The 26,564-nt window shown below is 45.1% G+C and overlaps 1 protein-coding gene across 1 annotated transcript in view; it reads right to left on the bottom strand.

Moving 5' to 3' along the window:
- Nucleotides 1-26,564, bottom strand: part of eys (eyes shut homolog) — a 172,723-nt gene that overhangs the window by 133,249 nt on the left and 12,910 nt on the right. Inside the window, exons 4-11 of the mRNA XM_056760459.1 lie at nt 16,135-16,250; nt 13,177-13,291; nt 10,919-11,078; nt 8,696-8,800; nt 6,406-6,545; nt 5,828-5,991; nt 5,025-5,278; nt 2,957-3,061 (exon numbers count right to left, since the gene is read on the bottom strand). Coding sequence (XP_056616437.1) covers nt 2,957-3,061; nt 5,025-5,278; nt 5,828-5,991; nt 6,406-6,545; nt 8,696-8,800; nt 10,919-11,078; nt 13,177-13,291; nt 16,135-16,250 — 1,159 coding nt within the window. The remainder of the gene's footprint in view (nt 1-2,956; nt 3,062-5,024; nt 5,279-5,827; nt 5,992-6,405; nt 6,546-8,695; nt 8,801-10,918; nt 11,079-13,176; nt 13,292-16,134; nt 16,251-26,564) is intronic.

Here is a 26,564-nt window from a genome sequence, read left to right as displayed (position 1 = left end):
TCTCAAGGCTTGTTAGTGGAGCTGTAAAAGGGCATATTTCCCGAGGATGTTAATGGCTTTTTATATGTTTTGTGAGCAGAAGACATCCCGCCTCAGATTTATGAAGCCATCGATTCTTTCTCTGGCAGACTACCTGCTGGTTTGTATGCTAATAGACTAAATCTGCACATAAAGGCTTGTTGTGCTGATCTATATCACATTTGTCTGGTGGTGCAGATATAATGTCGGCATGCCACTGATAGACGAGCATGTCGATAACCTTTGTTATAAATAAAACACGGCCATTCACGGTAACTAATATTTGATCAATACCTGCAGTAGACAAGGCCAGCCGATGCATGTTGCCAAATAATTAAACAAATTACGCTCCTAATAACCTCCCTTGGCAATGGGTGTCAATATCTAAAATTCAGACAAAGGCCGGCCTATTAGATTCTTGTGTGCTCGATCGTTAATGAAAAAGAGATGAAGAGAAAGAGGGACTAAACAAAAAATGCCCACACCCTGGGTAACGGGTGATGTCCAGTGCTGTATTAGAATCAGTTTCTTCAGACTCAGCCCTAGGGCTGGTTCACACTAAGTTCTGGGTTGATAGAACGAGTGCTGAGGATGAAATAACCAGTGGATTCAGACCACCCCTGAAACATGATTTATCTAAAGTGAATTTAAATAAGATCCAGAAAAGACAACCCTTGTCAAAGTTTCAAAAATCAAGCATAAATCATAAAAGTGCGAACGCATAAATCAACCAAACAATCTCTTCAACTCGGGCACATGTTTGGCAAAGAGTCATTAATGGATAGCCAGCACTTCCGCCAAACCACGCAAGCGGTATTTAACACCCAATTGTGTGTGCAATTCACCGGGAGGTTAATGAAGCATGAAGGAATGTCACACATACAGTGCTGCCTTTTCCAAATGGGATTTCGGACACTCCAGGGCTGCGAGCAATTCTCAAACCCCCAAATCATCAAAGTTGCACAAGGTAAAATATGATTTATTCTTTACTTTTCAAAATCTATCTCTGTTGAGCATTTTATGCTGTGCTATAATATCTGTATATCTGTATGTTTGTCTGCCGTCCGTCCACCTGTGCATCCATCAATTCATTCTGATTTAATTCCTTAAAAATTATATAGTTGTAGCATAACCTAGATTTAAAAGCATCTGTCTATACTGTAAATATAGCTCTCAACAGAATGTGCAACAGATGTAGATGATATGCTACAGAATAAACCAGCAGCTCACCCATCAAGCCAATATTCTGCATTTAAAACCACACTGGACGACAAAACCCCATTAAAATGTAATTACATGCACGGTTCCATACACATACAGGCCTGCTGAAGGATTGTAAGAACAAGTATTTGTATTTATTGGTGTTCTGAACCGTGAGGGTAATGAGAACACGTTCTCTCTCGCTCTCTTTCTCTCTCTTATGGGGTGAACTGCATGCCAAGAGAATATAGATGTGAAATAATTAAACCAAAGACCTGACATTGCAGTTCACTGAGAACGCCGGTAATAAAATGTCACAGTGCACTCAGAGGGGACAGCGAGACAAAAATTATATGAACATGAACACTGCCATATATATAATGCTGTAAACCCATACAATTAAATTGCAAACAGACTATATAGAATTAAAAAAGATGACAGTATTCAACTAGAAGGTGGTTATTTAACATTTACATAAAGTACATTTAAGGAGAATGATGATAATAAAATCAACTCCAGATATTCACTAATATATTGGGAATGGTGGAAGTAATGCTTCAGATGAATGCGAACTGGCAGCTAGTACGAACACATTTATGTCCTTTTGTGTCATTTTAGAAAATATCAATTTAGACAGGCCTAGCTCATTCATGATCCCTAAAGTTCTGTTCTCTCAGCCCATGAATTCTCACCATCAAATGACGACATGTAATCACTGTACTCGAAACTCACTCAATCGCTAAATCACACAAATATCCACAGCATGGTGGGCGCTTGTATGCTTTTATTTTGCGAGGGCTATGATTCAAAAGCTTGCAGTGGGATTGAGACTCTACTTATTTTCTGTCATTTTATGAAATGCGGGTGACGGAAAGCACTACTTGTTAGGAGTATGTCGAGACTAAAGCCGATTCTATTCCTGCCAGGACCTCCACTCAGTTCAACCAATCTGTTGTACATCAACGGCCTAGCAGACAAGACATGTCATTTTTGTGGTGAAATCAGTCGATTAACATTGTCAGGTTGTCATTTTTATGTCATGCGACTCTAAAGTGATTAGTGACATTACATTTATGAAAAAAAAGTCAATTTGATCAACACACGATTAAAACCAGCAACACAAAAGACACATGCACCAGTCGAGATACTGTCATTGTGACGAATGGTAATGCTGCACTGTTCACTCTGCTTATGGCAGCGTGCATCCTAAAATGGCTTCCCATTCTGTTTTTCAACCTTGAAAGTCGAAATCTAACTAAATTTTTAAGCTTATTACCTGATCATATCCTCCAACATTACACCGCCTCCTGTAAGAACCGCAGCTTTTTCCGAGACCTGGTCGGAACAAGACGGAAGTCTGCTTTCCCTCACCATCATGTTTGTGAGAATTAAACCGAGGTCGTTTCAATAAACACTAGAAAATTTACACTGATGGATTCTCGTCCCCTCAGGCTAATAGATTATCTTGACAACACGGGGCATGAGTCACACACAACATGTTTCTCGGGACCCAATAAAGCCTTACGTGATCTACAGATCCACCAGAGATTTGGAGATTAGATCTTTTTGAGTCTAAATGGGTCCAGGGGAATATGGACATGTGGCTCTTTCATAAAAATAATGCCCTCTCTCAACGTAATGTCCTCAATATTTCAAACTCTTTACATCATACGTGGTAAAACACAGGAAAGTGTATTCGGCTCAGAATGTATGTGTTGTTTTGGAACATTGCACTTACCCGTTGGACAGATACAAATGTTGTCATTGACCAGATCAATGCAGGTGCCCCCATTAAGGCAGGGTCGGGACCAGCACTCATTTATATTCTCGGAGCATGTTTGGCCTGCATGATAGACATTCATAAAGAGAATATAGGGATAACAAGGTAACTCAAATTAAAATGATGTGATATTCTCAGACACAAAAAGAACAACAACTGTATGAACAGAACTGTGTAAAGGATCAAGTCTCTATTTTCCACACAATCTATATAAATGACTTTGTTCTGATGAACATGAAGAAAGATATTTGGAATAAAGCTTGTAACCAAACAGTTCTGCCAGAAAGACTCAGGAGGCAAGTTGACGTTGTAATGACATTTGTTTAATAGATGACCAGCTAATGAAAGCAAAAGATAATGTGATAAAGTAATTTGTCTTAGGCCTCAGATGAAGGCAGGGGCGGAGCCTACCCCCGGGATGTATGGACAGGGACCGACCTTGTGGTGGTGGGGAGGAGGAGGGTTAATGTGGGCATCAGTATCTGCAAAGGCACATGTTCAGTAAGTATGGATCTTATATACTCCAATGCTGCGTCCAAAATCGCATACTAAGACAGTACGTACTGAATTTGAATAAGTACCTACCTATCGGTGTGAGTAGCATGAATACATTTCAGACATAATGTGTCCGCCATATATTATGGTCATGTAGGCTCTTTGACTTATGACGTATTAACAACAACCTATAGTTGAGCGTTGATAAAAACATAATTTAGTAACGAGAAATTCATTAACTATCACTTACATTAAAAATGGACGTCCGCCTTAAAGTATTACGCTATATTTATTTGATTTACTTTTGAAATTTGACCGTTGCTCAGCTCCCATGGCATCATGGGATAGATACTGTAAATGTCCATCCGATCAACACTATTCACGAATCATACTTAGTTTTGCCTTCTATATAGTCTGGAAGTAGGCGATTACGGACGCAGGGCAAGTGTTGGCTGATGATAGGCTGGAACTACAGGTAGTGAGTGACGTAATATTAGTCTTCCTGGCAGAATTTGCGCTAAAACTCACATTTCTTGGCCACTTTTAACTACCATAGAAGAAAAATTGCTTTAGAAATTTAGAAAGACAGCTTTCGTGTAGCTCATTGCCTTAACAATGCAAGGTTGTTGGTTCGATCCCTGGGGATTGCATATACCTAAGTATAAATGTATAGGATAATGCAATGTAAGTCGCTTTGGATAAAATAGCATATGCATAAATGTTAATGTTGGTTTAACGGGTTTTGCTCAAATGAAGCACACAACAAAGAAGATATAATTCAAAGTGTACTTCGATTAATAAACAGAAACCAAAGCAGGAGAATGACAACCAAAGGAAATAAAATTAAAAGCAGACAATGAACTGAAGGAACAGACAGGCTTAAATGTGGAACATAATCAGGTTAAACAGAATCAGGTGTGGGACTAAATAACTAAAGAAAAAACACAGGCAATGAACAAAGAAGACAAAACCAAAGCACAACATAACAAAACAACACAGTTTTGGGGCACTTTTGACTACCATTGTCATTTTTCCCACTATTGTAGTCAATGGTGGCCAAGAACCGTTTGGTTACAAGCATTCTTCCAAATATGTTTCTCTTTGTTCATAAGAACAAAAGAAATGTATACAGATTTGGAACTATTAGAGGGTGAGAAAATGACGACAGAATATTTTTTTGGGGTGAGCTGTCCCCTATGTGATAGTAAAGTCTTAAAAAAAATGTCACAGTTCATATCAAAAATTCATATTTTAAACAAAAACGTTGAACACCAAAAAATCTGAGAACACTTTGTGAATTTGTGTTTAGATTTCTTCTAAAACTCTAATTTAAAACCTACGCACTTGAGCAAAATCTCCATTTGCTCTTCGCTTAATGTCATTGTCTAGGAAAACGTTTAAAATACTCAAGAGATCAGTTCTGAGGTTTCTTTCTTTCCCATGGGAGTGCTACTCAACGACAAAGAAGAAAAATCTGTGTCACAGTTGTTTCCCGTCCCACTAATCGGATTGAGGATAACATTCATCTTACCCATAAATCCCGGTGCACACAGGCATTGGTAACCTGCCACCAAGTCAATGCAAGTTGCACCGTTGGCGCAGGGAGAACTTCTGCATTCGTCCATCTCGAGCTCACAGAACGTTCCCTCGTATCCCAGCATGCAGTGACAGGTGTAGTTGTGATGTTGGCCCAAACAGACGGCATGTTCTGAACACCGATGTCCGAAGCAGAAGTCAATGTCAAGCTCGCAGTGGACTCCAGTGTATCCGTAACCGCAAAGGCATCTTGGGATGCATAAAACAGTATCTCTTAATGGAATCGCAACAAAAGCAGCTGGACATAGTAGCGAAATAAATGGGTGAGTCATGGGGGAGGACAATGTAATTTGCTTTGCTTTTTATCACAGAAACATGCTATTTGTTTTAGCAGTTATGGGTGGTTTAACCCCAGAATGAGACTGCGGACAGTCGCTGAAGCTGAACAGAATTTCAATTTTAATTAGACACCAGGAGAAGCTTTCTGTTTAAGATGAATTGTCTTCATGTCTCCAATACTGTTTACTGACATTGGCTACTCACCCAGGATAGTTTACACAGAAATACAAATTATTTACCATGTCATTCAAAACATGTATCTGACTATGTGAAACACACAAAACATATATATTTTTGAGAAAAGTCTTGGTAGTGTTGTGCCCACACAATTGAAGTCAATGGGGGCCAATGTTGTTGGCATCAAAAGTTTTATACGATCAAATCTGAATATTTTAAAGCACGTTTCAAACCAAGACATTAAAAAAATATATTACCACTGTGTTTCTCATCCAAACTCACCTGTACCCACCGACCTCATCGACGCAGGTGCCTCCGTTCAGACACTTGTGCTGGACACACTCATTTACGTTAACCAAGCAGGTCGGCCCGGTCCATCCAGGTGGGCAGACACAACTGTAACCGGTGATGTTGTTAAGAACACAATGTCCTCCATTGGCACATGGCTGTCAAAACGAAAACCAAACATCACCCGAACAATCCTTCATTTAAATATGTGTGTCAAGGTAATTCTGCTCTTTTGTAAACAGACCTGTTTGGTCCATGCGTTAAATAAAACATGCAGGATAGGGACGGAAAGCTAATGAATTTCAATTGCCATTTATCCTAGCGCTGATTACTAACACATGTGAAACAAACCCAAATGATCCAGCATATGGAAAAGGGGATGCAATTTGCCCTTTTTGATGCAGTTGAGTGACAATGCATGTAAAAAGCGTCTTCAAAAGCCTACTGTTCTGCCATAACGTGTAAAACGAAAGAGAACTGCAACAAAAGGGATCGCAATACCTTCTCAAGCTCAGCCAATCACATTTACCCATTTGAAAGAAAGTGTGAGGAGCTAACACCCTCTGACCCACCTGAAGGTAGCGAGGGCATGAAGTGTGACACACATAGAGCTGGTCACCAGGAAAATCCACACAGAATGTCCCAGGAGGACAAGTGATGTTGGGTTGGGAGCAGGCGTCTATGTCAATCTCACAGTCAACACCGGTGAATCCTGTTGAAGGGCGAGAAACATCTGAAAAAGTTTATAATGTGAAAAACCAGAATGTTAAAGATTAAACCAGATGTAAATGCTATTGTTAATGCCTCTGGGAATGAACTGCATATATTTGCTGGCATCACTATACCTCGATCAATAAGGTCAATCAATAAACACAAAGCGTGCTGAAATCACATTGCTTTTTTTGTGTAGAAAAGAGGTAGAATAGAAAAACAGCAACAAGAAAGACAATTAAGCCAATTCAAAAGCCACGTGTTTGCCAAACGCTAGTCAGCCCTAGCAAAAAGCACAGAACTGTAGAGGTTAGAAAGAGGTCAGGATAGTTTGTTGAAGGAATTTCAGAGAAAAGAAAATCAGGTTTGTTTACATAATGGAAAGCAATAACTTGAAAACGGATTTATATGAGGATTTAAGCAGTAGAGGGGCTCTTATGAGAAGCATGGGTGTACAAAGCTTTGTTTTTGAGGGGTTTTAACACACCGGCGCTTTAACATGCTAACATTCACTGCTGGAGTGCTCCTAAATTTTCTTAAAATCTAAATTCATCATTTTTAAAAAGACAGCTCAAGTAATAATTCCTTCAACATTAAATTGAAGACAGGTACTCTAAATGCTGTTTGATTGTTGGACTATTTACACATGTAGACGTAAAGCTTTGGCTAAAATTATGCTGCAACCTGTAATGTTTGAATCTCTAACTCCATCTTTGGTTGATAAAATTGCAGCTTACTTGTATTGTGGTTTGGAGTCAAATGATATTGTCTATAAAATCATCCCTCATAATGAACATTCTGTGAAAATTTTACCTTGAAATCTTTAATATACTGACTAAACATGCCGTGTCAAAGATTGAAATTATAATGAAATTAATGGTTGAAATCAAACTTTGATGCTCATCGCTGTATCTCGTGAAAAGATTTTGAAACTTTAGCCTGGTTTTCACAGACAGGGCTCACGTATTATTATCAAGGTGAACTAAAGTCGTGAGTCCGGGAAAAGGTAAAAAGACCATTTTGAACAAAGTATTTACCTGTAAAATATATAAGTTTACCTGTTTTTATTTAAAAAAATACAAATCACAAAGTTAAAGTTGACTTTATACCTTCACTAGGCACTATCACCCTATACAAACAAACATGGAATTAAAAAACAATGGAAATAAAAAACAAGTACAGTAATGTGAGTTTGGTGAACCCTGGGTTTGGTGCTTCAAACGGTTCATCACAGAATCCCCAAAAGTATCATTTATTCAAAAGCTCTTAAAAGAACCACTACTTTTGAACTTGTTTATAATCTAAACAAACTTGCTTAACTACAAAGAACTCTTTGTGAAACGAATGTTCTCCGGATGTTGAAGGTTCTTTATAGAACTATTCAGCCAAAAACAGCCTTGTTTTTTTAAAGAGTGTAGATACACTGTCTAGAGCATCATCTCAGCGTTCGACCGAACCCCATAACTCGCATACCTCGGCAGAGGTGAACCGCATGCCACTGTTTTGAAGATTTCTTTAAATTCATGGTAAATTAATATTTAATAGCTCCACTTCAATCCCTTTCCCCGTATTCAGAGTCAATACCCTTGGCTAAATGATGTACACTCTTTAACAATGACCTTGCCGAGCTTTTGTACATCTCAAAGTAAAAAAACTGAGAAAAATAGCGCGGTCAAATCTTTTATGAGGAAGTCATTCGAATGATTCTCCCTTTTGTATCTCTCTCACGGAGCGGCGAGCGTGCGTGGGCAGCTTTAGGGAGGGGGCGTCTGGGACTCTGGGTCCTCTACTCATCGAGCGGAAGGGAGCAGCTGGCAGAGAAGCGCAGCTTGTAACCCTGCCAGTGAGTTGCCCGTCTCCGGGGTGAGCCATCAGGTTCCATCAGTGAATGCAAATCGAGCTTCGGGAAAGAGTGAACAGAACTAACAATTACGGGAGGGAACCATATCAATGCAGTGGCCTCAAAAGGGAAGAGCATTTCATAACACAATATTGACACAATTCTGCAGCACTAATGAGCTCTGGCAGTGAGAGGACGGGGTGATTTGCTCAGCTGTCAGTCACTGAGTCTGGTCCTGGCACGGTGGGAATCGTGGCACAATCAAAGGAACGTGTCAAAAGCTTGTTCTCATGAGTAAGACGAAGTCATACCTGAAGGACAGGAGCATTTGTAGGATCCCACCAAGTCGATGCACGTTCCCTGATGCTGACACAGGCTGAAGTCACACTCATTTATTTCACCCTCGCAGTGGCCTCCTGCAGGAAGACAGGGGTGTGAATGGAGCGTTGGTTAGGCTTCTCTGAAGATATCGACTTCACGTTTGACATCTGGGATTCGGAGCAAATTTGGCAACTTTAGCTTTTCTCCCCTCACGGCCCACAGTGCAGGTCGCAGAGAAGAGAGACTGAATTGTGTATTACATTCCACAAAGAAACTAATCTAGCAATACGCCGTTTAAAGAGACATTTATTGAGGCACAGTTGGGACAGTTAACGCGGAGAGACAGTAAGCGAAATGATGCATGACGCGACCATCCATTCTGCAGACGGTGCGACTGATGAGAATCATAACAAAAGATTTAACAGGAATGGGAAAGAAGAGAGCCCTTTTTAGGCACAAAAAGAGGATGAGATGGAAACATGAGATACAAAACATTTTGAAGAACAAAATTGTCCCCATTGACTACCATTGCAAAACCGATCTGGGTGGGTCTGGATGAGCATTTGCTTTTAGATAGAATGCATATTTTGTTCCGAAACTGTCTAAAACATGCATGAGCAACTTATAACACTCCAAAGAAACAGAAAAACACGTATTCTCACCATATGACCCCTTTAAGAAGCGCGAGTAATATGTACCAATCTTACACAAGTTTGTGGAACGTGCACAGTTACGTTAAAAAAGGACCTCATGGAAAATATTTGTCATATGACATCGCATGTAAAATTCATAGTTTGTATGTTTAGCAGTTTGTGATCATCAACAATTCAACATCTCTGAAGGTCCCTTAACCAGCTTGACAGATCCAAATCGTGGGTCCAAATGTGTGACTTCTGTTTCATGATACAATTAACATAACATAGATTGGTAATTGGTAAGCTGTATAAAAAGACACTAAAGACTTATCCTGAGAAAGATCTGCTACTCCTACCTATTCTCTATGATGTGGGAGAAGACACATGCTGAGGCTCAACGTGTCATGTGACTTGAAGCCGATCGTAATGAAATCACTTGACATTTCACACTAGCCTTCTGGCAAAATCGCGGTGAAAAATGGGACAAGGCCGGTCATTTGTACCTCTCTGGGGTCATTAATCGATGAAGATATCGTTTGCATCATCTAAATAAAACATTGAGGATTGAGCTGTGACACGTTTGCAGTTCTAATCCATTATATAACCAGAGAGACATCTTGTTGCTGGCAAGTAAACAAGGACATAAATGCATCTATGATCCGATAGAAGCAACCAAAATATAGATATCACATAGCTAAATACATTTTTAGTTTACGGGTGTCGTATGTAAAGCGCATACAAAAGCCATGTTTGCATTTTCTGTGCCATCAAAGCATGATGTAGTTAACAAGATTAACACACTACAAAAGAGGAAATCCAGTAAACCAATTGTCTCGTTAGTTTGTATGTTTTCGTTTTGTTTAAGCAAACACTTCCTCCTGTGCTCATAAATTGGTGGCCAAACTAATGAAAGATCTAATTTTCCCAGTTAGATTTTCCGATTAAGTGTTCTCTAACCTCCATTTGCCCTTCATTTAGCAGGCACGATGAAACAAATTATGGAATAATCCAGTTAGGAGGGCAATGTGCAAAGATGAGTTACGGTAAAAAGATGCCCCAGGCCGACGGGACTCGTCTCGCTGGAATACACACTCTGATGGATGACAAAGATATGAAAAGTGTGTCAGCTCCGTGTAAGGGCAGAATTTAAGAACTGACACCTTTTCACTTTATGAGCTCGAGTTTGAACTGAATTCGCCAAACCAAATCATTCATACTGGAAAATGAAATAAGAAAACTTTATACACTTTATATGAGTTCCTTTGAATATTATACCATTTTATTTCTTCATCTCCCCAAATTAAATTCTTATAATTGTACATCCCATTTGCTACCTTCAGATTCAATAGAAATGTAAAAATATATTTGTACTCCTATCCGTTAACCCACAAGGTTCTTGTTTTTGTAAAAGATCATATTTGCACTGAGGGAAAACCTGACAATGATCATCTTCTCCGCTAAAAAAAATCTGAATCCTAGTTTGTCTCTATAAAGCTGTCACAGGCAAACTTATTGCAAACTTGAGCAACTTAAATCAGTACAGCACATGGAGGACTGTTGATGTAGTTTTCTTTTAACCTGTGTAGCCAGGGAGACAGGTGCACATATAGTGTGGGGGAGCGCTTGGTTGACTCATACTGATGCATGTAGCTCCGTTCAAGCATCTGTTTGGGTAGGCTGAGCACGCGTTATCCAAGTACTGACAAAACTCCCCCGTCCATCCTGGTGCACAGAGACACTGTGTGGAAAAAATGATGACGTCATGAGTGACATTAATTAATAGAAATTCAATAAGGCAGCACCACACCACAAGTTTCATCTCATATAGCTTAGATTTTTATATCGTTGGCTACAAAGTAAAGTTTTGCTCATTCTCTTTAATCAAAAAAACATGTATAATTAAATCCTTTGCTTTATGAGTCATTTGCTCTCAAAATTACAATCATACAGCATCTCTGACATGACAAACTAAACAAACATTAGACCAATTTACAAATGAAGAAATAGCAATGGTGTGTCTGTTTTCTGGACAATGTCAAAGTTTAAATATGCCTGACGCTGATTAGAAAGTAAACCAGATTATGTCTGTGAGCATCATGCTCACCATCAATTCCAGATCACCTCTTATAATAACTAATGTTTACAAACAGTATCTCACAGAAGAGAGTACGCGCCTCACATTTTTGTAAATATTTTGTTATATATTTTCATGGGACAACACTGAATAAATGAAACTTTGCTACAATGGAAAGTAGTGAGTGTGCAGTTTATATCACATTGTAAATTTGCTGTCCCCTCAAAATAACTCAACACATTAATGTCTAAACCGCTGGCAACACTCAGGGGTGAGTACACCCCTACATGAAAATGTCCAAATGTGCTCCTTCGTTCGCAAAGATCAGCTGTGTTTGTTTGTTTGTTCATTGCTTTTCGATGAGGAATGTTATACAAAAGGTGTATATAACGCTGAATTTGCAGATTTCATTCATAAAATGATGTTGTTAAAGAAATCTGTTAATTCTTCATTCATTTGGAGATTAAATGTGTAAGTATATTTAAAAAAATAAAATAAAATAGCGATTGGCAGTACTAAATATAACGCGACATTTTTGTAAGTGGAGCTGCTAACCACTAAGGAACTCCCTTCTCTACCTTTAAGTCCTAAAAAACACATTATACCATTAATAGACAGCTTACTGGAATATAAATAAAGCAGACCTTTATTGTTATTATATAATACCCCCCCACACACACATTCACACTACGTGTACGCAAACGCTGTGGCAGATGAAGCACATATGAACAACCCGTTCTGATAGTTTAACAAATTGCACTTGATGGAAATCAATGCATGTGAAGTGCACATTATATTGCGCTTCATAACAAAAACAGATGCAAGTGCATCAATTGACTGTGTGAAACATGACATCGCTCAAACAGCAGATCTGTGGATTGGAGTGACAGAAAGATGATATTGAAATGGCGGAGGACGGCTGAAACCTTGAGACACGAGCATAAATCACCGCTGTTATAATGTGCCTGTGAGGCTAAGATCTCTTAAAAATGAATAAATGAATATTGGCCATTCGGGTTGAGGCGCAATTTTTGGTAGGATATTCATACTTGTCACGTCAAGGCTGAACGGATGCCACGAGAACCCACTGTGTCAATTACATAATTATATGAGCCGGAGGTGTGAGTGACATGAAAAATAAGTTTTGGCACAATGTTAAAACCTGGTCATTTGAGGTTTCATGAAAAACTAGGAAGTAGTGCACCATGGGATAGATACATTATTGTAAAATCCTCATTTTCTATTTAATGGTTTGAAAGACCCTTTTTATCCAAAGTAACTACAGTGCATTCAGACCTATAGGATCAAATCTTATTAGACATTTAAAACAGGAATCCTGCTAGCAATGCCCTTTTTATGAAATGTAAGAGTAATCTGACTGTGGCCTTTTCAATGTCATTCTGACAGAATATACCCTGATTCTTACTTAACGCCAGCAAATCTTCTACTTTTGCTCCTGAACCCTGTCCATTAAACAATACTTACTCATTGAATAATAACACAGAACGATTTCTAAATAAACTCAAAATACTATACTTTCCTCTCATACGCAGTTTAAGCAGCCACGAATACGTAGATTTACACCCATCATTCTCCATGTCATGTAACAGCACAGCAAATATCTTCTACATTTCTTCTAATTTATGGGAACATGTTTTGTCAATTAACCTGCACTTATATAATGAATGTATGTTATCTGACATTTCTTTTTCATATGTTTCACTGAACAGCCATTTATTATTGATCAATTCAGGTTACTTACATTATATGCTCCAACTAAGTTAAGACACAATCCCTCATTCAGGCAGCTAATACCGAGCTGCTTGCAGAAGTCAATTATCTCCTCACAGTTCTTTCCGGAAAAACCTGGTCGGCATCTACAAAGAGACATTAGCATTAGCCCTCACATACTGTATAAAGAGTCCAAAAATAGACTTGTAAGAACCCAGAGAAAATGTCAATAAAGGTATGATGTAATTCAGCAACCTCACAGCTTTATTTAGACCTCACTTGAATGAAAACCGTTCCTCTGAGACATCACTGTAATATTAAAAGATCTTTTGTTAAGTAAATTAATGAGAAATGACTGTTAAAAGGTAAACCTCTGGCACATCTGCTTGAGAAATAAATAATATTCTCTTTTTTCTTACGCCTCCATCAGATCTTTCACTTCCTTCTGCTCTGATAAGACTTCATTGATATTATTCTGCCACACAAAGGCAAGAACACTCAATTATTAACACAAGCTCCCACGAGACCAAGCGCTGTTGCTTTTTTCTGCACTTCCTAGTACACACACACACACGTTCACACAATACCACACACGCACATTATTATCATGCTCTAGTCATTTTTCTCCCTCAAATTTTAATTAATTTTTTCCCTTTCAATCGTTATCTTATCTGCCGTTTGTCATTTAGTCAGAGGGGCCATCAAATGTATTGATTTAAGAGATATTTGCTAATAAAACTGGGAAGATGAACACCAGAACCAGAAACCATAGTTTGTGAACCCCTCCTAAGACTGACTGCAGGAAATCATAAAGCTAAGGCAGGCGAGACTGCGCGCATTCTCTCATTATCGGCAGGAAGAAGTTCAAAAGCAGTCTCAGGGTGTGTGTTGACCTAACAACTAGAAATTTAATGAACGCTTTACTGTAAACTGTCGGAAGCTGTGTTTTTAACAATTATATACTAAGAAATTGTCTGAAATACACAACACATGTTACCTGTTCACCAACCGACCGCGATTCTACTTTGTGAAGTGCTATAGCCTATTAGTGCACTGACTGTAGCAATCTACAATGCTTATGGAAACTAATTCATCTTTAATGATAATTTTAGCACAAACACAATACTCTTATTTTCTAACTGCACGTAAGTTTTTTTAATTAAGATTTCATCTTACTCACATGCTGGAAGCATGCATACACCACACCCTAGAACTCAGAACTACACTGTGAGATGGGAAACTCACTGTTGCATGACAGAACAATACAAGAGTCAAAACTTGAAGCAGGCACACACCACACCCTAAAACTCAGAAGGGAATTGCAGGAAGAGTCAATGCTGGAGGCATGCATACTTCACTTCCTAGAACTCGGAACTGAAGTGTAAGATGGGAAACTCACAAAAGTCAATGCTGGAAGCATGCATACTCCACACCATAGAACTCAGAACTGACGTGCAAGATCGAAAATGGACAAGGGTCAACACTAAAAGCATGCATACTCAATACTCCAGAAACCTATTTTCGCAGTAATATCTGAATGAATTTCACAGTCTCAAAGTTTAATCTGACCGCAGCATAAATTGGGGTACTCACAAGAGTCAAGGCTGGAAGCACACTTCACATCCTACTACCCTGAACTGACCTACAAAAGGAGTCAGTGCTAGACGTATACATACTCCACTTCCTAGACCTCAGAATTGACAATCAAACACTGGAAGCATGCATTCTCCACACCCTAGAACTCGGAACTGATTTGCAAGAGGGGGACTCCAAAATGTTAGTGCCAGAAGAATGCACACTCCACACCCTAGAACACAGAACTGATGTGCAAGATGGGGAAACTGACAAGAGTCCAATCTAAAAGCATGCATACTCCACCCCTTTAAATCTCAGAACTTCACTGTAAGATGGGCAACTCACAAGTCAACAATGCAAGTATGAAAACACAAACCCTAAAACTTAGACGTGATTTGCAAGATGGAGTCTATGTTCGAAGCATGCATACTCTACTTCCTATAACTCACAACTGATAAAAGTCAATGCTGGAGGGATGCATAGTCCACACTCTTGAGCTCAGATTTGTATTATGGATAACTCACAAAAGCACTAGAATCATGCATACTTTACTTTATATCTATACATCCCACAAAGACACACCACACCCTAGAAATTAGAAGAGATTTGCAAGATAGGAAACTCACAAAACCACAAATTATATTTCACATCCCAGAAAGACGTACAGCACCTTAGCAATCAGAGATTTGCAAGATTGAGAATTTAAGAGTCTAGGCTGGAGGCATGCATACTCCACACCCTATAACTCACTACTCATAAAAGCCAATGCTTTATCAGATGCTAGAATTCAGAACTGATATGCGAGACGGGAAACTCACAAAAGTCAACCCTGCACACTCCACAACCCAAACCTCAAAACTGAACTGCAAGATGGAGACCTTACAAATGTCAATACTGAAAGCATGCATACTTCACTTCTAAGAACTCAGAACTAACCTGCAAAAATGGAACTCAAAAAAGAGGAGCAATAGAAACATCCATACTCCACATTCTTGAACTCAGAACTGACCTGCCAGAGGAAGAACTGCACCATGCTGAATTTGTTCAGCACTTATTTTGTGTGTTTGCGCTGTCGGCTGATTTGCATAATTCCATTAGCCAATCTCGCACAGATAACGAGACTATCAGCGGGTGCAGTTCATTCTTACTGAATTCCCAAATGTTTCAAAATGTCAGTTTCATCACACGGCAATTTGTTATTTTGAGCATGTCAGAAAATGCATTTGATTACAGACACTATGAAATATTAGCATTTCTAAAAGTTTTTCATTAAACAGAACTTCTAAACACCTCTAATGTTCGGCCAATAGCTCTGAGCCATAAAAATGATAATTAAAATGTGTTGACCAGAAACAGTTATCCCATTGGCCTGAATTGTAAACCTCTTTTCACAGCAGACTTCTTACATTCTTACCTGCACTGAAACTGGCCATTCAGAGCCACACAGGTGCCGCCGTTGAGACAAGGAAGCGTGCCACACACATCCGGCTGCTCACTGCACTCCAGGCCCACACAAACGCATGAGGAATTCTGTGGAAACACACAGAAAGAAAATACTTAAAAAAATTGCAAAATAACACAATTATTATAATGAAATAAAAACGTGAGTGCTCTCTTGAAATCTGATTTATAATATATCATTTAAAGCAATATACACCTATTAAGTTACTTGTGTACTATGACCAAGGTAAAATTGCATAATCTAGTTATGAGATTGGGAACATCACATGGATGTTCACATTTATCGGACCAAAACATTCAGAACGTGCCCAGAATTGGCACCAGATTCCGTCACTGTGAAAGCGTGGATAACCTTGAGCAACTTCTTACGGACAATCGAAATTAGCAACCTCAAGAAGAAAAGTTTTGGAGCCGAACTACTGTGGTAAACAAGCAGCATGAGAGCATCCATAGCATGAGAGCTGAAAGAGCAAAACAAGAGACAAGTCATTAGCCGATCCTGCACTCCCACTTCCACTAACTGATCCCGACATCAATAATTTTTTCAGACTCAGTCATTCAAAGATGAGTAATAGTAACCGAGAACAATCCCAGATGAAAGAAAGACAGAGACTCCCACTGATATTAGCACTGGTGCGGTTCTGGAGCGGGCGTGAAGGATTATTTCATTTTCATACAGATGAGCTCTCTTAGGAAGATGTCTCAGACACACCAAATCAATGTCAAACAAATCAATTTAACGTGTCTGACAGCGTGGGTTCGTGTGTGTGTGAAGGAGAGATTGGAGTCTATCTTTACAGTCCGTGCTCTCAAACGACAAATCTTGTGAGAATCCGCTTTGGTCGGGACCATGTGTCGAATTTCGCTCAATGAAGGTCAAACAAGATAATTATTCTGCCATTGGCCCACATTTTTTTCCCCACAAATTCGTCTACACACATATAATGGGAAAGGCGATTAATGGTTCGTGAATAGCGAGCTGTGTAGCTGCCTCTTTAGTTGCCTACGTCATGAATTACTATGAAATATACTCTCATTTGTGCACTAGCAAGGTCCTCGATACCCTAAAAATCAGGACGCTAATGATTCAATTACCTGTGACATGATTACAAGGCCACACATTAAAACAGAGCTGGTATTTATCAACAACATTCCTTTATAACACGCCATTGTTGAAGCTGCTCGGTAAAGCGTCATTATAAAAAAACTGTATGCACTTGTCCTGCATCTTTTATAAGGCAAAACAATAACGTGCATATATAATGGCACTAAGCCATCAAACAAATACAGGCTGATCTAATAAAATAGTAGAAACTTCATAAACGAGAAAGTTTAGTATTAAACAATAATTAATCCTGTATTAAACATTAAGATTCGCATGATTGTTAATATTTCATGCACATTAAGATAAAGGGTTACAAACCAAATATCTATTTCTTTTAAACAGAAAAGGCATTGTTTGTAATATGTTTACATTCACACCTATCCTCGGATTACCTGCAGGACTGTTAATGATACAGCAAAACAGTATATTGTGTAACCAATGTTTATTGGATTTTACATTGTTGGAGTAGCATTGTTTTTTTTGTGGTAAAAAGTTAATAACCATGGTTTTCTGTTGTATTGATTATTGGAAAAATCATGGTTTTACTGCAGTAGCCATGATTAAGTATATGCTTTTTGAAAAACATGGTTCCCTTTCTGTCGGTCTCTCGACGTTGTGTCGAGAACGACAGATGGGGTTCGCCCTTGAGAACCAATCAACTCTGACTACTATAGAAAAGGCCAATGAAATTTGGCGAATGCAATTTGCATGCCGGGCTCCGCCCCCGGAAATCCGGTATAAAAGGAGGCCGGCGTGCAGCATTCACTTACCTTTTGTTCTTCAGAGCCATCGCTCATGAGTACAACTCAGGATTCAATCCTCTACAACTACACGCTGGTGCTACGACGTGTTACAGCGGATCGTCCCTTCCTGCAGCGACCTTCCCCTGGGCGTCTCGGCGGTTCCGGAGGTGTTAGAGATTTTTTCTAAAAGTCCTTTTCAGGACTGACTGAGCATTCTCCAGCGCGGCATGTCCCGCTGTTCTCTTGGGTGCGGCACCCTCATCGAGGAGGGGGATGGACACGATCGCTGCATTAGGTGTCTGGGCGTCCAGCACACTGAAGCAGCGTTCGTTGACACATCTGCCTGCACTGCGGGCAGATTGTCATTCAGAAGTTGCGGTCACGGGTGGCTGTCTTCCTACGGGAACCAGCCACCATTTCGTCTGCTACCCGGGCTGTGACATCTGTGGCTACGGCCCTGATGACCACCCACGTTAGCAGCGTTAGTGATACGGGGAACTCTGCGAACGTAAACCCGCCAGCCAAGTGCTCACGGGCCGATCGCACCCCGATTCGCTCTTCTGAACGTTCCCCAACCGGCGGTGGCATACCGTCCGGATCCTCACGCACACACTCGGAAACGATGTGTGACGTAGATGAGATGTCGCTCGCAGCATCGGAGGGAGACTGGCATCCGACTCTGCTGAATCCAAACTCCACCCCCAGCGGTCGAGTTCAGGAGGAAGCAGAAGTGATGTCATCCGTGCTAACCCGGGGATACGTGGTTCCCGAGGTCGGTGCGCGGTGCAAACCGCGCCCACCCCGGGTGCCATGTTTTTCCCGGAGGTGCATGAGGAGCTGTGTAAAACTTGGAACGCTCCACTCACGGACCGTTCCAGTGAAACCAGCTCCGGCTCCCTTACTTCCCTCGATGGTGAGGCAGCCAAGGACTGCGTCGAGATCCCCCGGGTGGAACGTCCGCCTGCGGTGCACCTGTGCCGCGGACGGCTACCACCTGGGGGGGGATCGACCACTCCTACCGTCCAAAGCACGTAAGACTTCGGCATCACTGGTGTCGAAAGCTTGCGATGTTGCGGGCCAGGCTGCCTCCTCTCTCTATGCCTTGGCCATCCTGCAGGTCCGCCAGGCCAGGGCGTTGAGAGGGCTCCACGAGGGTAAGGCCGACCCGGGTAGAATGCAGGATCTCCGTGCCACCGCTGACAGCGCTCTACGGGCGACTAAGGCGGCGGCACGGGCCCTGGGTCGGACGATGTCCACGGTAGTGGTCCAGGAGAGACACCCCCGGCTATACCTTGTGCAGAAGAGTGACAGCAAGGAAGTCCGCTTTCTTGATGCACTCATCTCGCAGGGTGGGTTGTTGGTAACACCGTCGAGGACTGCGCTCAGCAGTTTTTTGACGGCGAAGCAGACAGTGGCAATTAACCACATTTTTTTCACGCCGCGACTCGGCCGCCTACAGGCCTCCGAGATCTCACGTGACGTCTGCTTCCCTGCAACCCAGGACCCTTTCGACATCGGCTCCGGTTCCTGTGCCCCCACAGGCGGCACCCCGGAAGCAGAGGTCGAGGGGGAAACCTCCACCCCGTCAGCAACCTCCTCGCGAGAAGGGACACTGACGGGAAGACCCCAGGGAGAACAACATCGGGCCCGAACCTTCACAGCCACGGCTCTGATCGGTCGGTACGGGACGACTCCTGCCTCGTCACCAAAGCCGGGCCCTTGTTAGGGCTTGGCGCCCACTTACTCACTGAGTTTTCTGTTCTCCCCGGGTTTACTTGCAGCCGATCGCACACTCCACTGGACTGTGCTCGGCGAACCGACCTCACACCCTGGCGAGGCGTGAGGTCGTACACATACGACAGCCGTCACCACTCTCAAACCGACAGTGCGTGCCGTTGTCCCGCCAGGCAGGTAAGCAGGTGGAGCAAAAACCTTCCCTCCGGGGACTCCCCGCGACATGGTTAGCTCCGCCAGCCGACGAACCACCCCCCGTGGGAATGATGAAGCAGACCGTCCCCTTGGTCACCCTGTCACAGTCCCTGGGAGCTCGAGAGCTGCCCACACTGTCTCGCTGGCTAATGAGGGCGGTCCGTCTTGGTTACTCGATCCAGTTCGCCAGAGACTCACCCAAGTTTCGGGGCATCATCTCTCCCTCTGTCAGAGGCAGGGACGCCTCCGTACTTCGGGTAGAGGTCACCACCCTTCTGGCAAAACAGGCATCGAGTTCGTCCCTCAAAACCAAGATGTTCAGTGGGTCACCACCCGCACTTCATCGTTCCCAAGAAAGACGGCGGGTTGCCCCCAAAGGCTGCGTACCCTGAACAGAGCACCTTCACAAGCTGCCATTCAGGGTGCTCACACAGAGGCGCGTCCTGACATCTATGAGGTGTCAGGATTGGTTCGTGGCAATCGACCTGAAGGACGCTTACTTTCATGTCTCGATCCTCCTCGACACCGGCCGTTCCCACGGTTCGCGTGCGAGAGGCGGGCATATCAGTACAGAGTCCTCCCTTTCGGTCTGTCCCTGACCGCCCTTTCTCCCTGAGAGGAGGAAGGCGAGCGGGTACTAAACTATCTCAGCGACTGGCCTATCTTGGCACACTCGCGAGATCTGTTATGTACACAAAGGGACCTGGTGCTCCGGCACCTAGGTCGATTGGGACTCCAGGTCAACCAAGAGAGGGGCAAGCTCTCCCCAGTGCAGAGCATCCTCTTTCTCGGTATGGAACTCAGCTCTGTCACCATGTCGGCACACCTGTCCGCAGTTGTGCCCAACCAGTGTTGAACTGTCTGAAATGAACATTTTAGGCAGACAGCGGTCCCCCTGAAACAATTCAGAGGCTCCTGGGACACATGGCGTCCTCGCGGGTTAATACCCCTCGAGTTGATGCACATGACACCGCTCCAACACTGGTTTCAGAGTCGAGTTCCGAGGAGAGCGTGGCACACCGGCAGCAGGCGCATGGTGATGCCGCCCTGCTGCCGACGCACCATAACCCCTAGTCTTTATGACTTTTTCGACGGACTCAGGTCCCTTTGAGCAGGTTATGAGGCAGGTCGTGGTGACGACTGAAGTCTCCCTGCAGGGGTGCGGTGTAGTGTGCAACGGGCACGCAGGTGGGGTGTTGGACGAACCCCCGCCTGCGCTGGCATATCAATTGCCAAGAGTTGTGGGCTATGCTACTTGCACTGAGCAGGCTACGGCCTCTCGTGCGAGACATGCACGTGCTGTTCCGAGGACAGCACTATAGCTGTAGCGAATACAGATCGTCAGGGTGGCGTTCGCACACAGCAGCTAAACACAACTTGCTCGACGCCTCCTCCGGTGGAGTCAACAGGTGACTCGTTCCCTGCAGGCCACACACCCCGGGCAAACTGAACTAGACAGCCGACGTGCTTTCTCGCCAGTTTATGCCTCGTGGAGAGTGGCGACTCCACCCCCGTGCAGTCCAGCTCATTTGGAGGCTGTTCGGGTAGGCCCAGGTAAAACCTGTTCACCTCCCGTAACACCACCATTTGCCCGCTTGATAGTCCCTGCCCTCGGCACGGATATCCTTGCGCACAGCTGGCCGCGGGATGGGCGGAAGCACACCTTCCCCCCCCCAGGAGCCTTCTTGTACAGACTCTGTGCAAGGTCAGGGAGCAGGAGTACCAAGTGTTATTGGTTACACCACACCGGTCTAACCGCACTTGGCCTCAGAGCCGATGCTCTGGACAGCGACTCCCCCTGAACCATTCCCCTGACAGAGGACCTGCTCTCTCAGGGGAAGGACACGTTCTGGCATCCCAGATCAGACCTCTGGAACACCCATGTCTGGTCTCTAGACGGGACGAGAAGATCCTAAGATGGCTACTCCCCCTATACGGCTGAGACCATCACCCAGGCTAGGGCCCCATCTACTAGGCGGTTACACGCCTCTAGACGGTGCCTCTTCTCGTCCTGGTGTCTTTCTCAACGAGAAAGACCCACTGAGGTGCTTGATCAGGATTGTGTTCCCCTCCTCACGAGACTGGAGACTAACATCTCCCTTCCACACTGAAAGTGTATGTAGTCGCTATTGCCACTCATCACGACTCAGTCGGTGGAAAGTTTCTAGGGCAACACGACCTGGTCACCAGGTTCCTAAGCAGCGAGAGGGCGGAATCCGCCTCATCTCCGCTCCATACCCTCTTGGGACCCTAAGTGGTCCTGGGGAGCCTCAGGGCCCCCCAAAGAGCCCCTCGGAGGTTCCGATCTTCCTCATAGAGTAAGACGGCCCTCCTGACGGCGCTCACTTCCTTCAAGAGGGTAGGGGACCACCGAGCATCCTCCGTGTCCCTGGATTGCCTTAAACTCGGCCCTGGAAACTCTCACGTTATCTTGAGACCCAGGCCCGGATGCGTGCCCAAGAAGTTCCCATTACTCCCTCCGGGGCCAAGTGGTAAACTTGCAGGCGCTCCCCATAGGGGAGGAAGACCCAACCCGATTAGTGTTGTGTCCAGTACGTACTGGACCGCACGCAGAGCTCTGAAGCTCTGACCAGCTCCGTGTCTGTTGGAGGACAGCAGAAGGGGAAGGCTGTCTCCAAACAGAGGCTGGCGCACTGGGTCGTGGACGCCGTTACGACGGCATTCCGATCTCAGAATCTCCCATGCCCATTGGCAGTGAGGGCTCACTCCACACGGAGTTTAGCCACCTCCTGGACACTGGCAGAAGCGCCTCTCTAGCAGACATCTGTAGAGCTGCGGGTTGGGCTATGCACAAACACCTTCGCAAGGGTTAACAACCTTCGCGTAAACCCGGTGTCAGCCCACGTCCTGCGTGGCGACATGTAGGACTGGCATCCGGGGGGGCGTATGCCTGCGAAAGCACCTTTCCACCCTCTAACAGGTTGGGTCAGTGTGCTATTTACCTTTTCTTCTTACCCGAACACATCGCTAAGAAACGTCTTGGTTACGTATGTAACCTCAGTTCCCTGATGGAGGGAACGAGACGTTGTGTCGAGAACGACAGATGGGGTTCGCCCTTGAGAACCAATCAACTCTGACTACTATAGAAAAGGCCAATGAAATTTGGCGAATGCAATTTGCATGCGGGACTCCGCCCCCGGAAATCCGGTATAAAAGGAGGCCGGCGTGCAGCATTCACTTACCTTTGTTCTGAAGAGCCTGAGACCTCTCAAACTGCAGCAGAATCCGATACGTGTTCGTGGCATAAGGGACACAACGTCTCGTTCCCTCCATCAGGGAACTGAGGTTACATACGTAACCAAGACGTTCCCTTTCTGTCGGTCTCTCGACGTTGTGTCGAGAACGACAGATGGGGTTGCCTATGGAAAACGCCACAACGCTGTATCGCGTCACAATCTCTAGCGAAGCGACGGTAACAAGCCTGGGCGTGTCATCTCGAAGCTTTCGTGAGACTGTAACCTTCCAGTGTGGTGGTCGGGGGGTTCCAGAGCTTTCTTGGAGAAAGATGGGTACAGCCCTGACCGGTAACTTTCACGGACGGGGCCTTAGCTCTCTATAGGCGAGAGGCCGTCCGGATCAGTTTACACCGGGTAAGCGCGACTCTTAATCAGAGAAGCGCTACAGAGGCCACCTCCTACCCGTGGGGAGGAATATGGTGGATAAAAGTATGGTCTCGTCCTTGGAGGAGAACGCATGGAATGTGCGGACTGGGTAGTTAACCGCGAGGTGGAGGTCCACCTGGGGAAGTTCATGGGTTACCATGTGTGGGAACCATAGTCATGAGAGTATAGCAGACGGAACAACCCACGGTGGGGGTGTTGATGCGTCTGACAGCACCAGGCCGGTTAGAACTATCTGTGATAGGTCATATGGTATCCCGGCCTAAGGGAAAGGTTGCTCTGCCCAACCAATCCGCAGGGGGTGCTTTGCTTAGTGATGGATGGAATGCCTGTTCTTAACCAGAGTCTGGGTAAGAAGGGAGGCTGGTGAAGTACCGATTTCCTTAGCCATGTGATAGGGTAAGAAGAAAAGGTATATATAGCACACTGACCCAACCTGCTAGAGGGTGGGATGGTGCTTTCGCAGGCATACGCCCTCCCGGATGCCAGTCCTACATGTCGCCACGTAGGACGTGGGCTGACACCGGGTTTACGCGAAGATTGTAAAACCTTGCGAAGGTGGTGGGCGTAGCCCAACCCGCAGCTCTACAAATGTCTGCTAGAGACGCGCCTCTGGCCAATGCCCATGAGGAGGCCAGACCCCGTGTGGAGTGAGCCGTAACCGACAGTGGGCATGGGAGATTCTGTGATCGGTATGCCGTCGTAACGGCATCTACGATCCAGTGCGCTAATCTCTGCTTGGAGACAGCCTTCCCCTTCTGCTGTCCTCCAAAACAAACAAAGAGCTGGTCAGAGCTGCGGAAGCTCTGTGTGCGGTCTAAGTAGAGGCGCAGTGCGCGTACTGGACACAACACGGACCGGGTTGGGTCTTCCTCCCCGATGGGGAGCGCCTGCAAGTTCACCACTTGGTCCCGAAAGGGAGTAGTGGGAACTTTGGGCACGTATCCGAGCCTGGGTCTCAGGACAACGTGAGAGTTACCAGGCCCGAATTCAAGGCAATCCGGGGACACAGAGAATGCTTGGAGGTCCCCTACCCTCTTGAAGGAGGCGAGCGCCAACAGAAGGGCCGTCTTACTCGTCAGGTGAGGAAGATCGGAAGCTTCAAGGGGCTCGAAGGGAGGCCTGGATAGGCCCCCCAGGACCACGTTAAGGTCCCAAGAGGGTACGGAGCGGAGACGAGGCGGGTTCCGCCTTCTCGCGCCCCTTAGGAACCTGGTGATCAGGTCGTGTTGTCCTAGAGACCTTCCATCTACTGAGTCGTGATGAGAGGCAATTGCGGCTACATACACTTTCAGCGTGGAAGGGGAGATGTTAGTCTCCAATTTCTCTTGTAGGAAGGACAACACGATACCGATCGAGCATCTCTGTGGGTCTGCTCCTTGGGAGAGACACCAGGATGAGAAGAGGCGCCATTTGTAAGCGTATAACCGCCTAGTGGATGGCGCTCTGGCCTGTGCAATGGTTTCAGCCACAGCGGGGTGTAACCTGCTCAGGATCTCCTCGTCCCGTCCAGAGACCAGACATGGAGGTTCCAGAGGTCTGGTCTGGGATGCCATAACGTGCCCATCCCCTGAGAGAGCAGGTCCTCTGTCAGGGGAATGGGCCAGGGGGGAGCTGTTGTCAAGAGCATCAGCTCCGAGAACCAAGTGCGGTTGGGCCAGTACGGCGCAACCATTAACACTTGTTGCTCCTCTTCCCTGACCTTGCACAGTGTGTGTGCAAGGAGGCTCACTGGGGGGAAGGCGTACTTCCGCTTGTCCCGCGGCCAGCTGTGCGCAAGGGCATCCGTGCCGAGGGGGGCCTCGGTCAGGGCGTACCAAAGCGGACAATGGGTGTTGTCCCGGGAGGCAAAGAGATCTATCTGTGCCTGGCCGAACTGTACCCAAATGAGCTGAACTGCGCGGGGGTGGAGTCGCCACTCTCCGCAGGGCGTGTACTGGCGAGAGAGCGCGTCGGCTGTCTCGTTTAGTACGCCTGGGATGTGTGTGGCCCGCAGGGAGCGGATCACCTGCTGACTCCAGAGGAGGAGGCGTCGGGCAAGTTGTGTTAGCTGCCGAGAGCGTACGCCACCCTGGCGATTGATATACGCTACGGCTGCCGTACTGTCCAGGCGGACCAGTACGTGCTGGCCCTGCACCAGAGGCCGGAGCCTTCTCAGTGCAAGCAGCACCGCCCACAACTCTAGGCAATTGATATGCCAGCGCAGCCGGGGGCCCGTCCAGCGCCCCGCTACTGCGTGCCCGTTGCACACTGCACCCCAACCCTGCAGCGAGGCATCTGTTGTCACCACAACGTGCCTCGTAATCTGCCCGAGGGGAACTCCCGCTCGGAGAAAGGTCATGGAAGACCATGGGTTTAGAGTGCGTCGGCAGACAGGAGTTACCACCATACGCCTGTTGCCGGTGTGCCACGCCGTCCTCGGAACTCGACTCTGTAGCCAATGCTGAAGCGGTCGCATGTGCATCAATCCGAGGGGTATTACCCCCGCGGAAGACGCCATGTGTCCCAGGAGCCTCTGAAATTGTTTCAGGGGGACCGCCGACTGCCTGAAGTGTTCCAGGCAGTTCAACATTGACTGGGCGCGTGCTGCGGACAGCTGCGCCGTCATGGTGACAGAGTTGAGTTCCATACCGAGAAAGAGGATGCTCTGCACTGGGGAGAGTTTGCTCTTTTCTCGGTTGACCTGAAAGCCCAATCGATCTAGGTGCCGGAGCACCATGTCCCTCTGCGTACACAACAGATCTCGCGAGTGCGCCAAGATAAGCCAGTCGTCGAGATAGTTGAGTATTCGCACGCCCTTCTCCCGGAGAGGAGAAAGGGCGGCTTCCACGATCTTCGTAAAGACTCGTGGAGACAGGGACAGACCGAAGGGGAGGACTCTGTACTGATATGCCCGACCCTCGAAAGCGAACCGTAGGAACGGTCGGTGTCGAGGAAGAATCGAGACATGAAAGTAAGCGTCCTT

Source organism: Triplophysa dalaica, chromosome 11 (assembly GCF_015846415.1).
Source record: "Triplophysa dalaica isolate WHDGS20190420 chromosome 11, ASM1584641v1, whole genome shotgun sequence".
In the NCBI taxonomy this organism is placed as follows: Eukaryota; Metazoa; Chordata; class Actinopteri; order Cypriniformes; family Nemacheilidae; genus Triplophysa; species Triplophysa dalaica.
The sequence above is the reverse complement of the archived record's forward strand: the minus strand, read 5'-3'. Positions and strand labels throughout refer to the sequence as shown.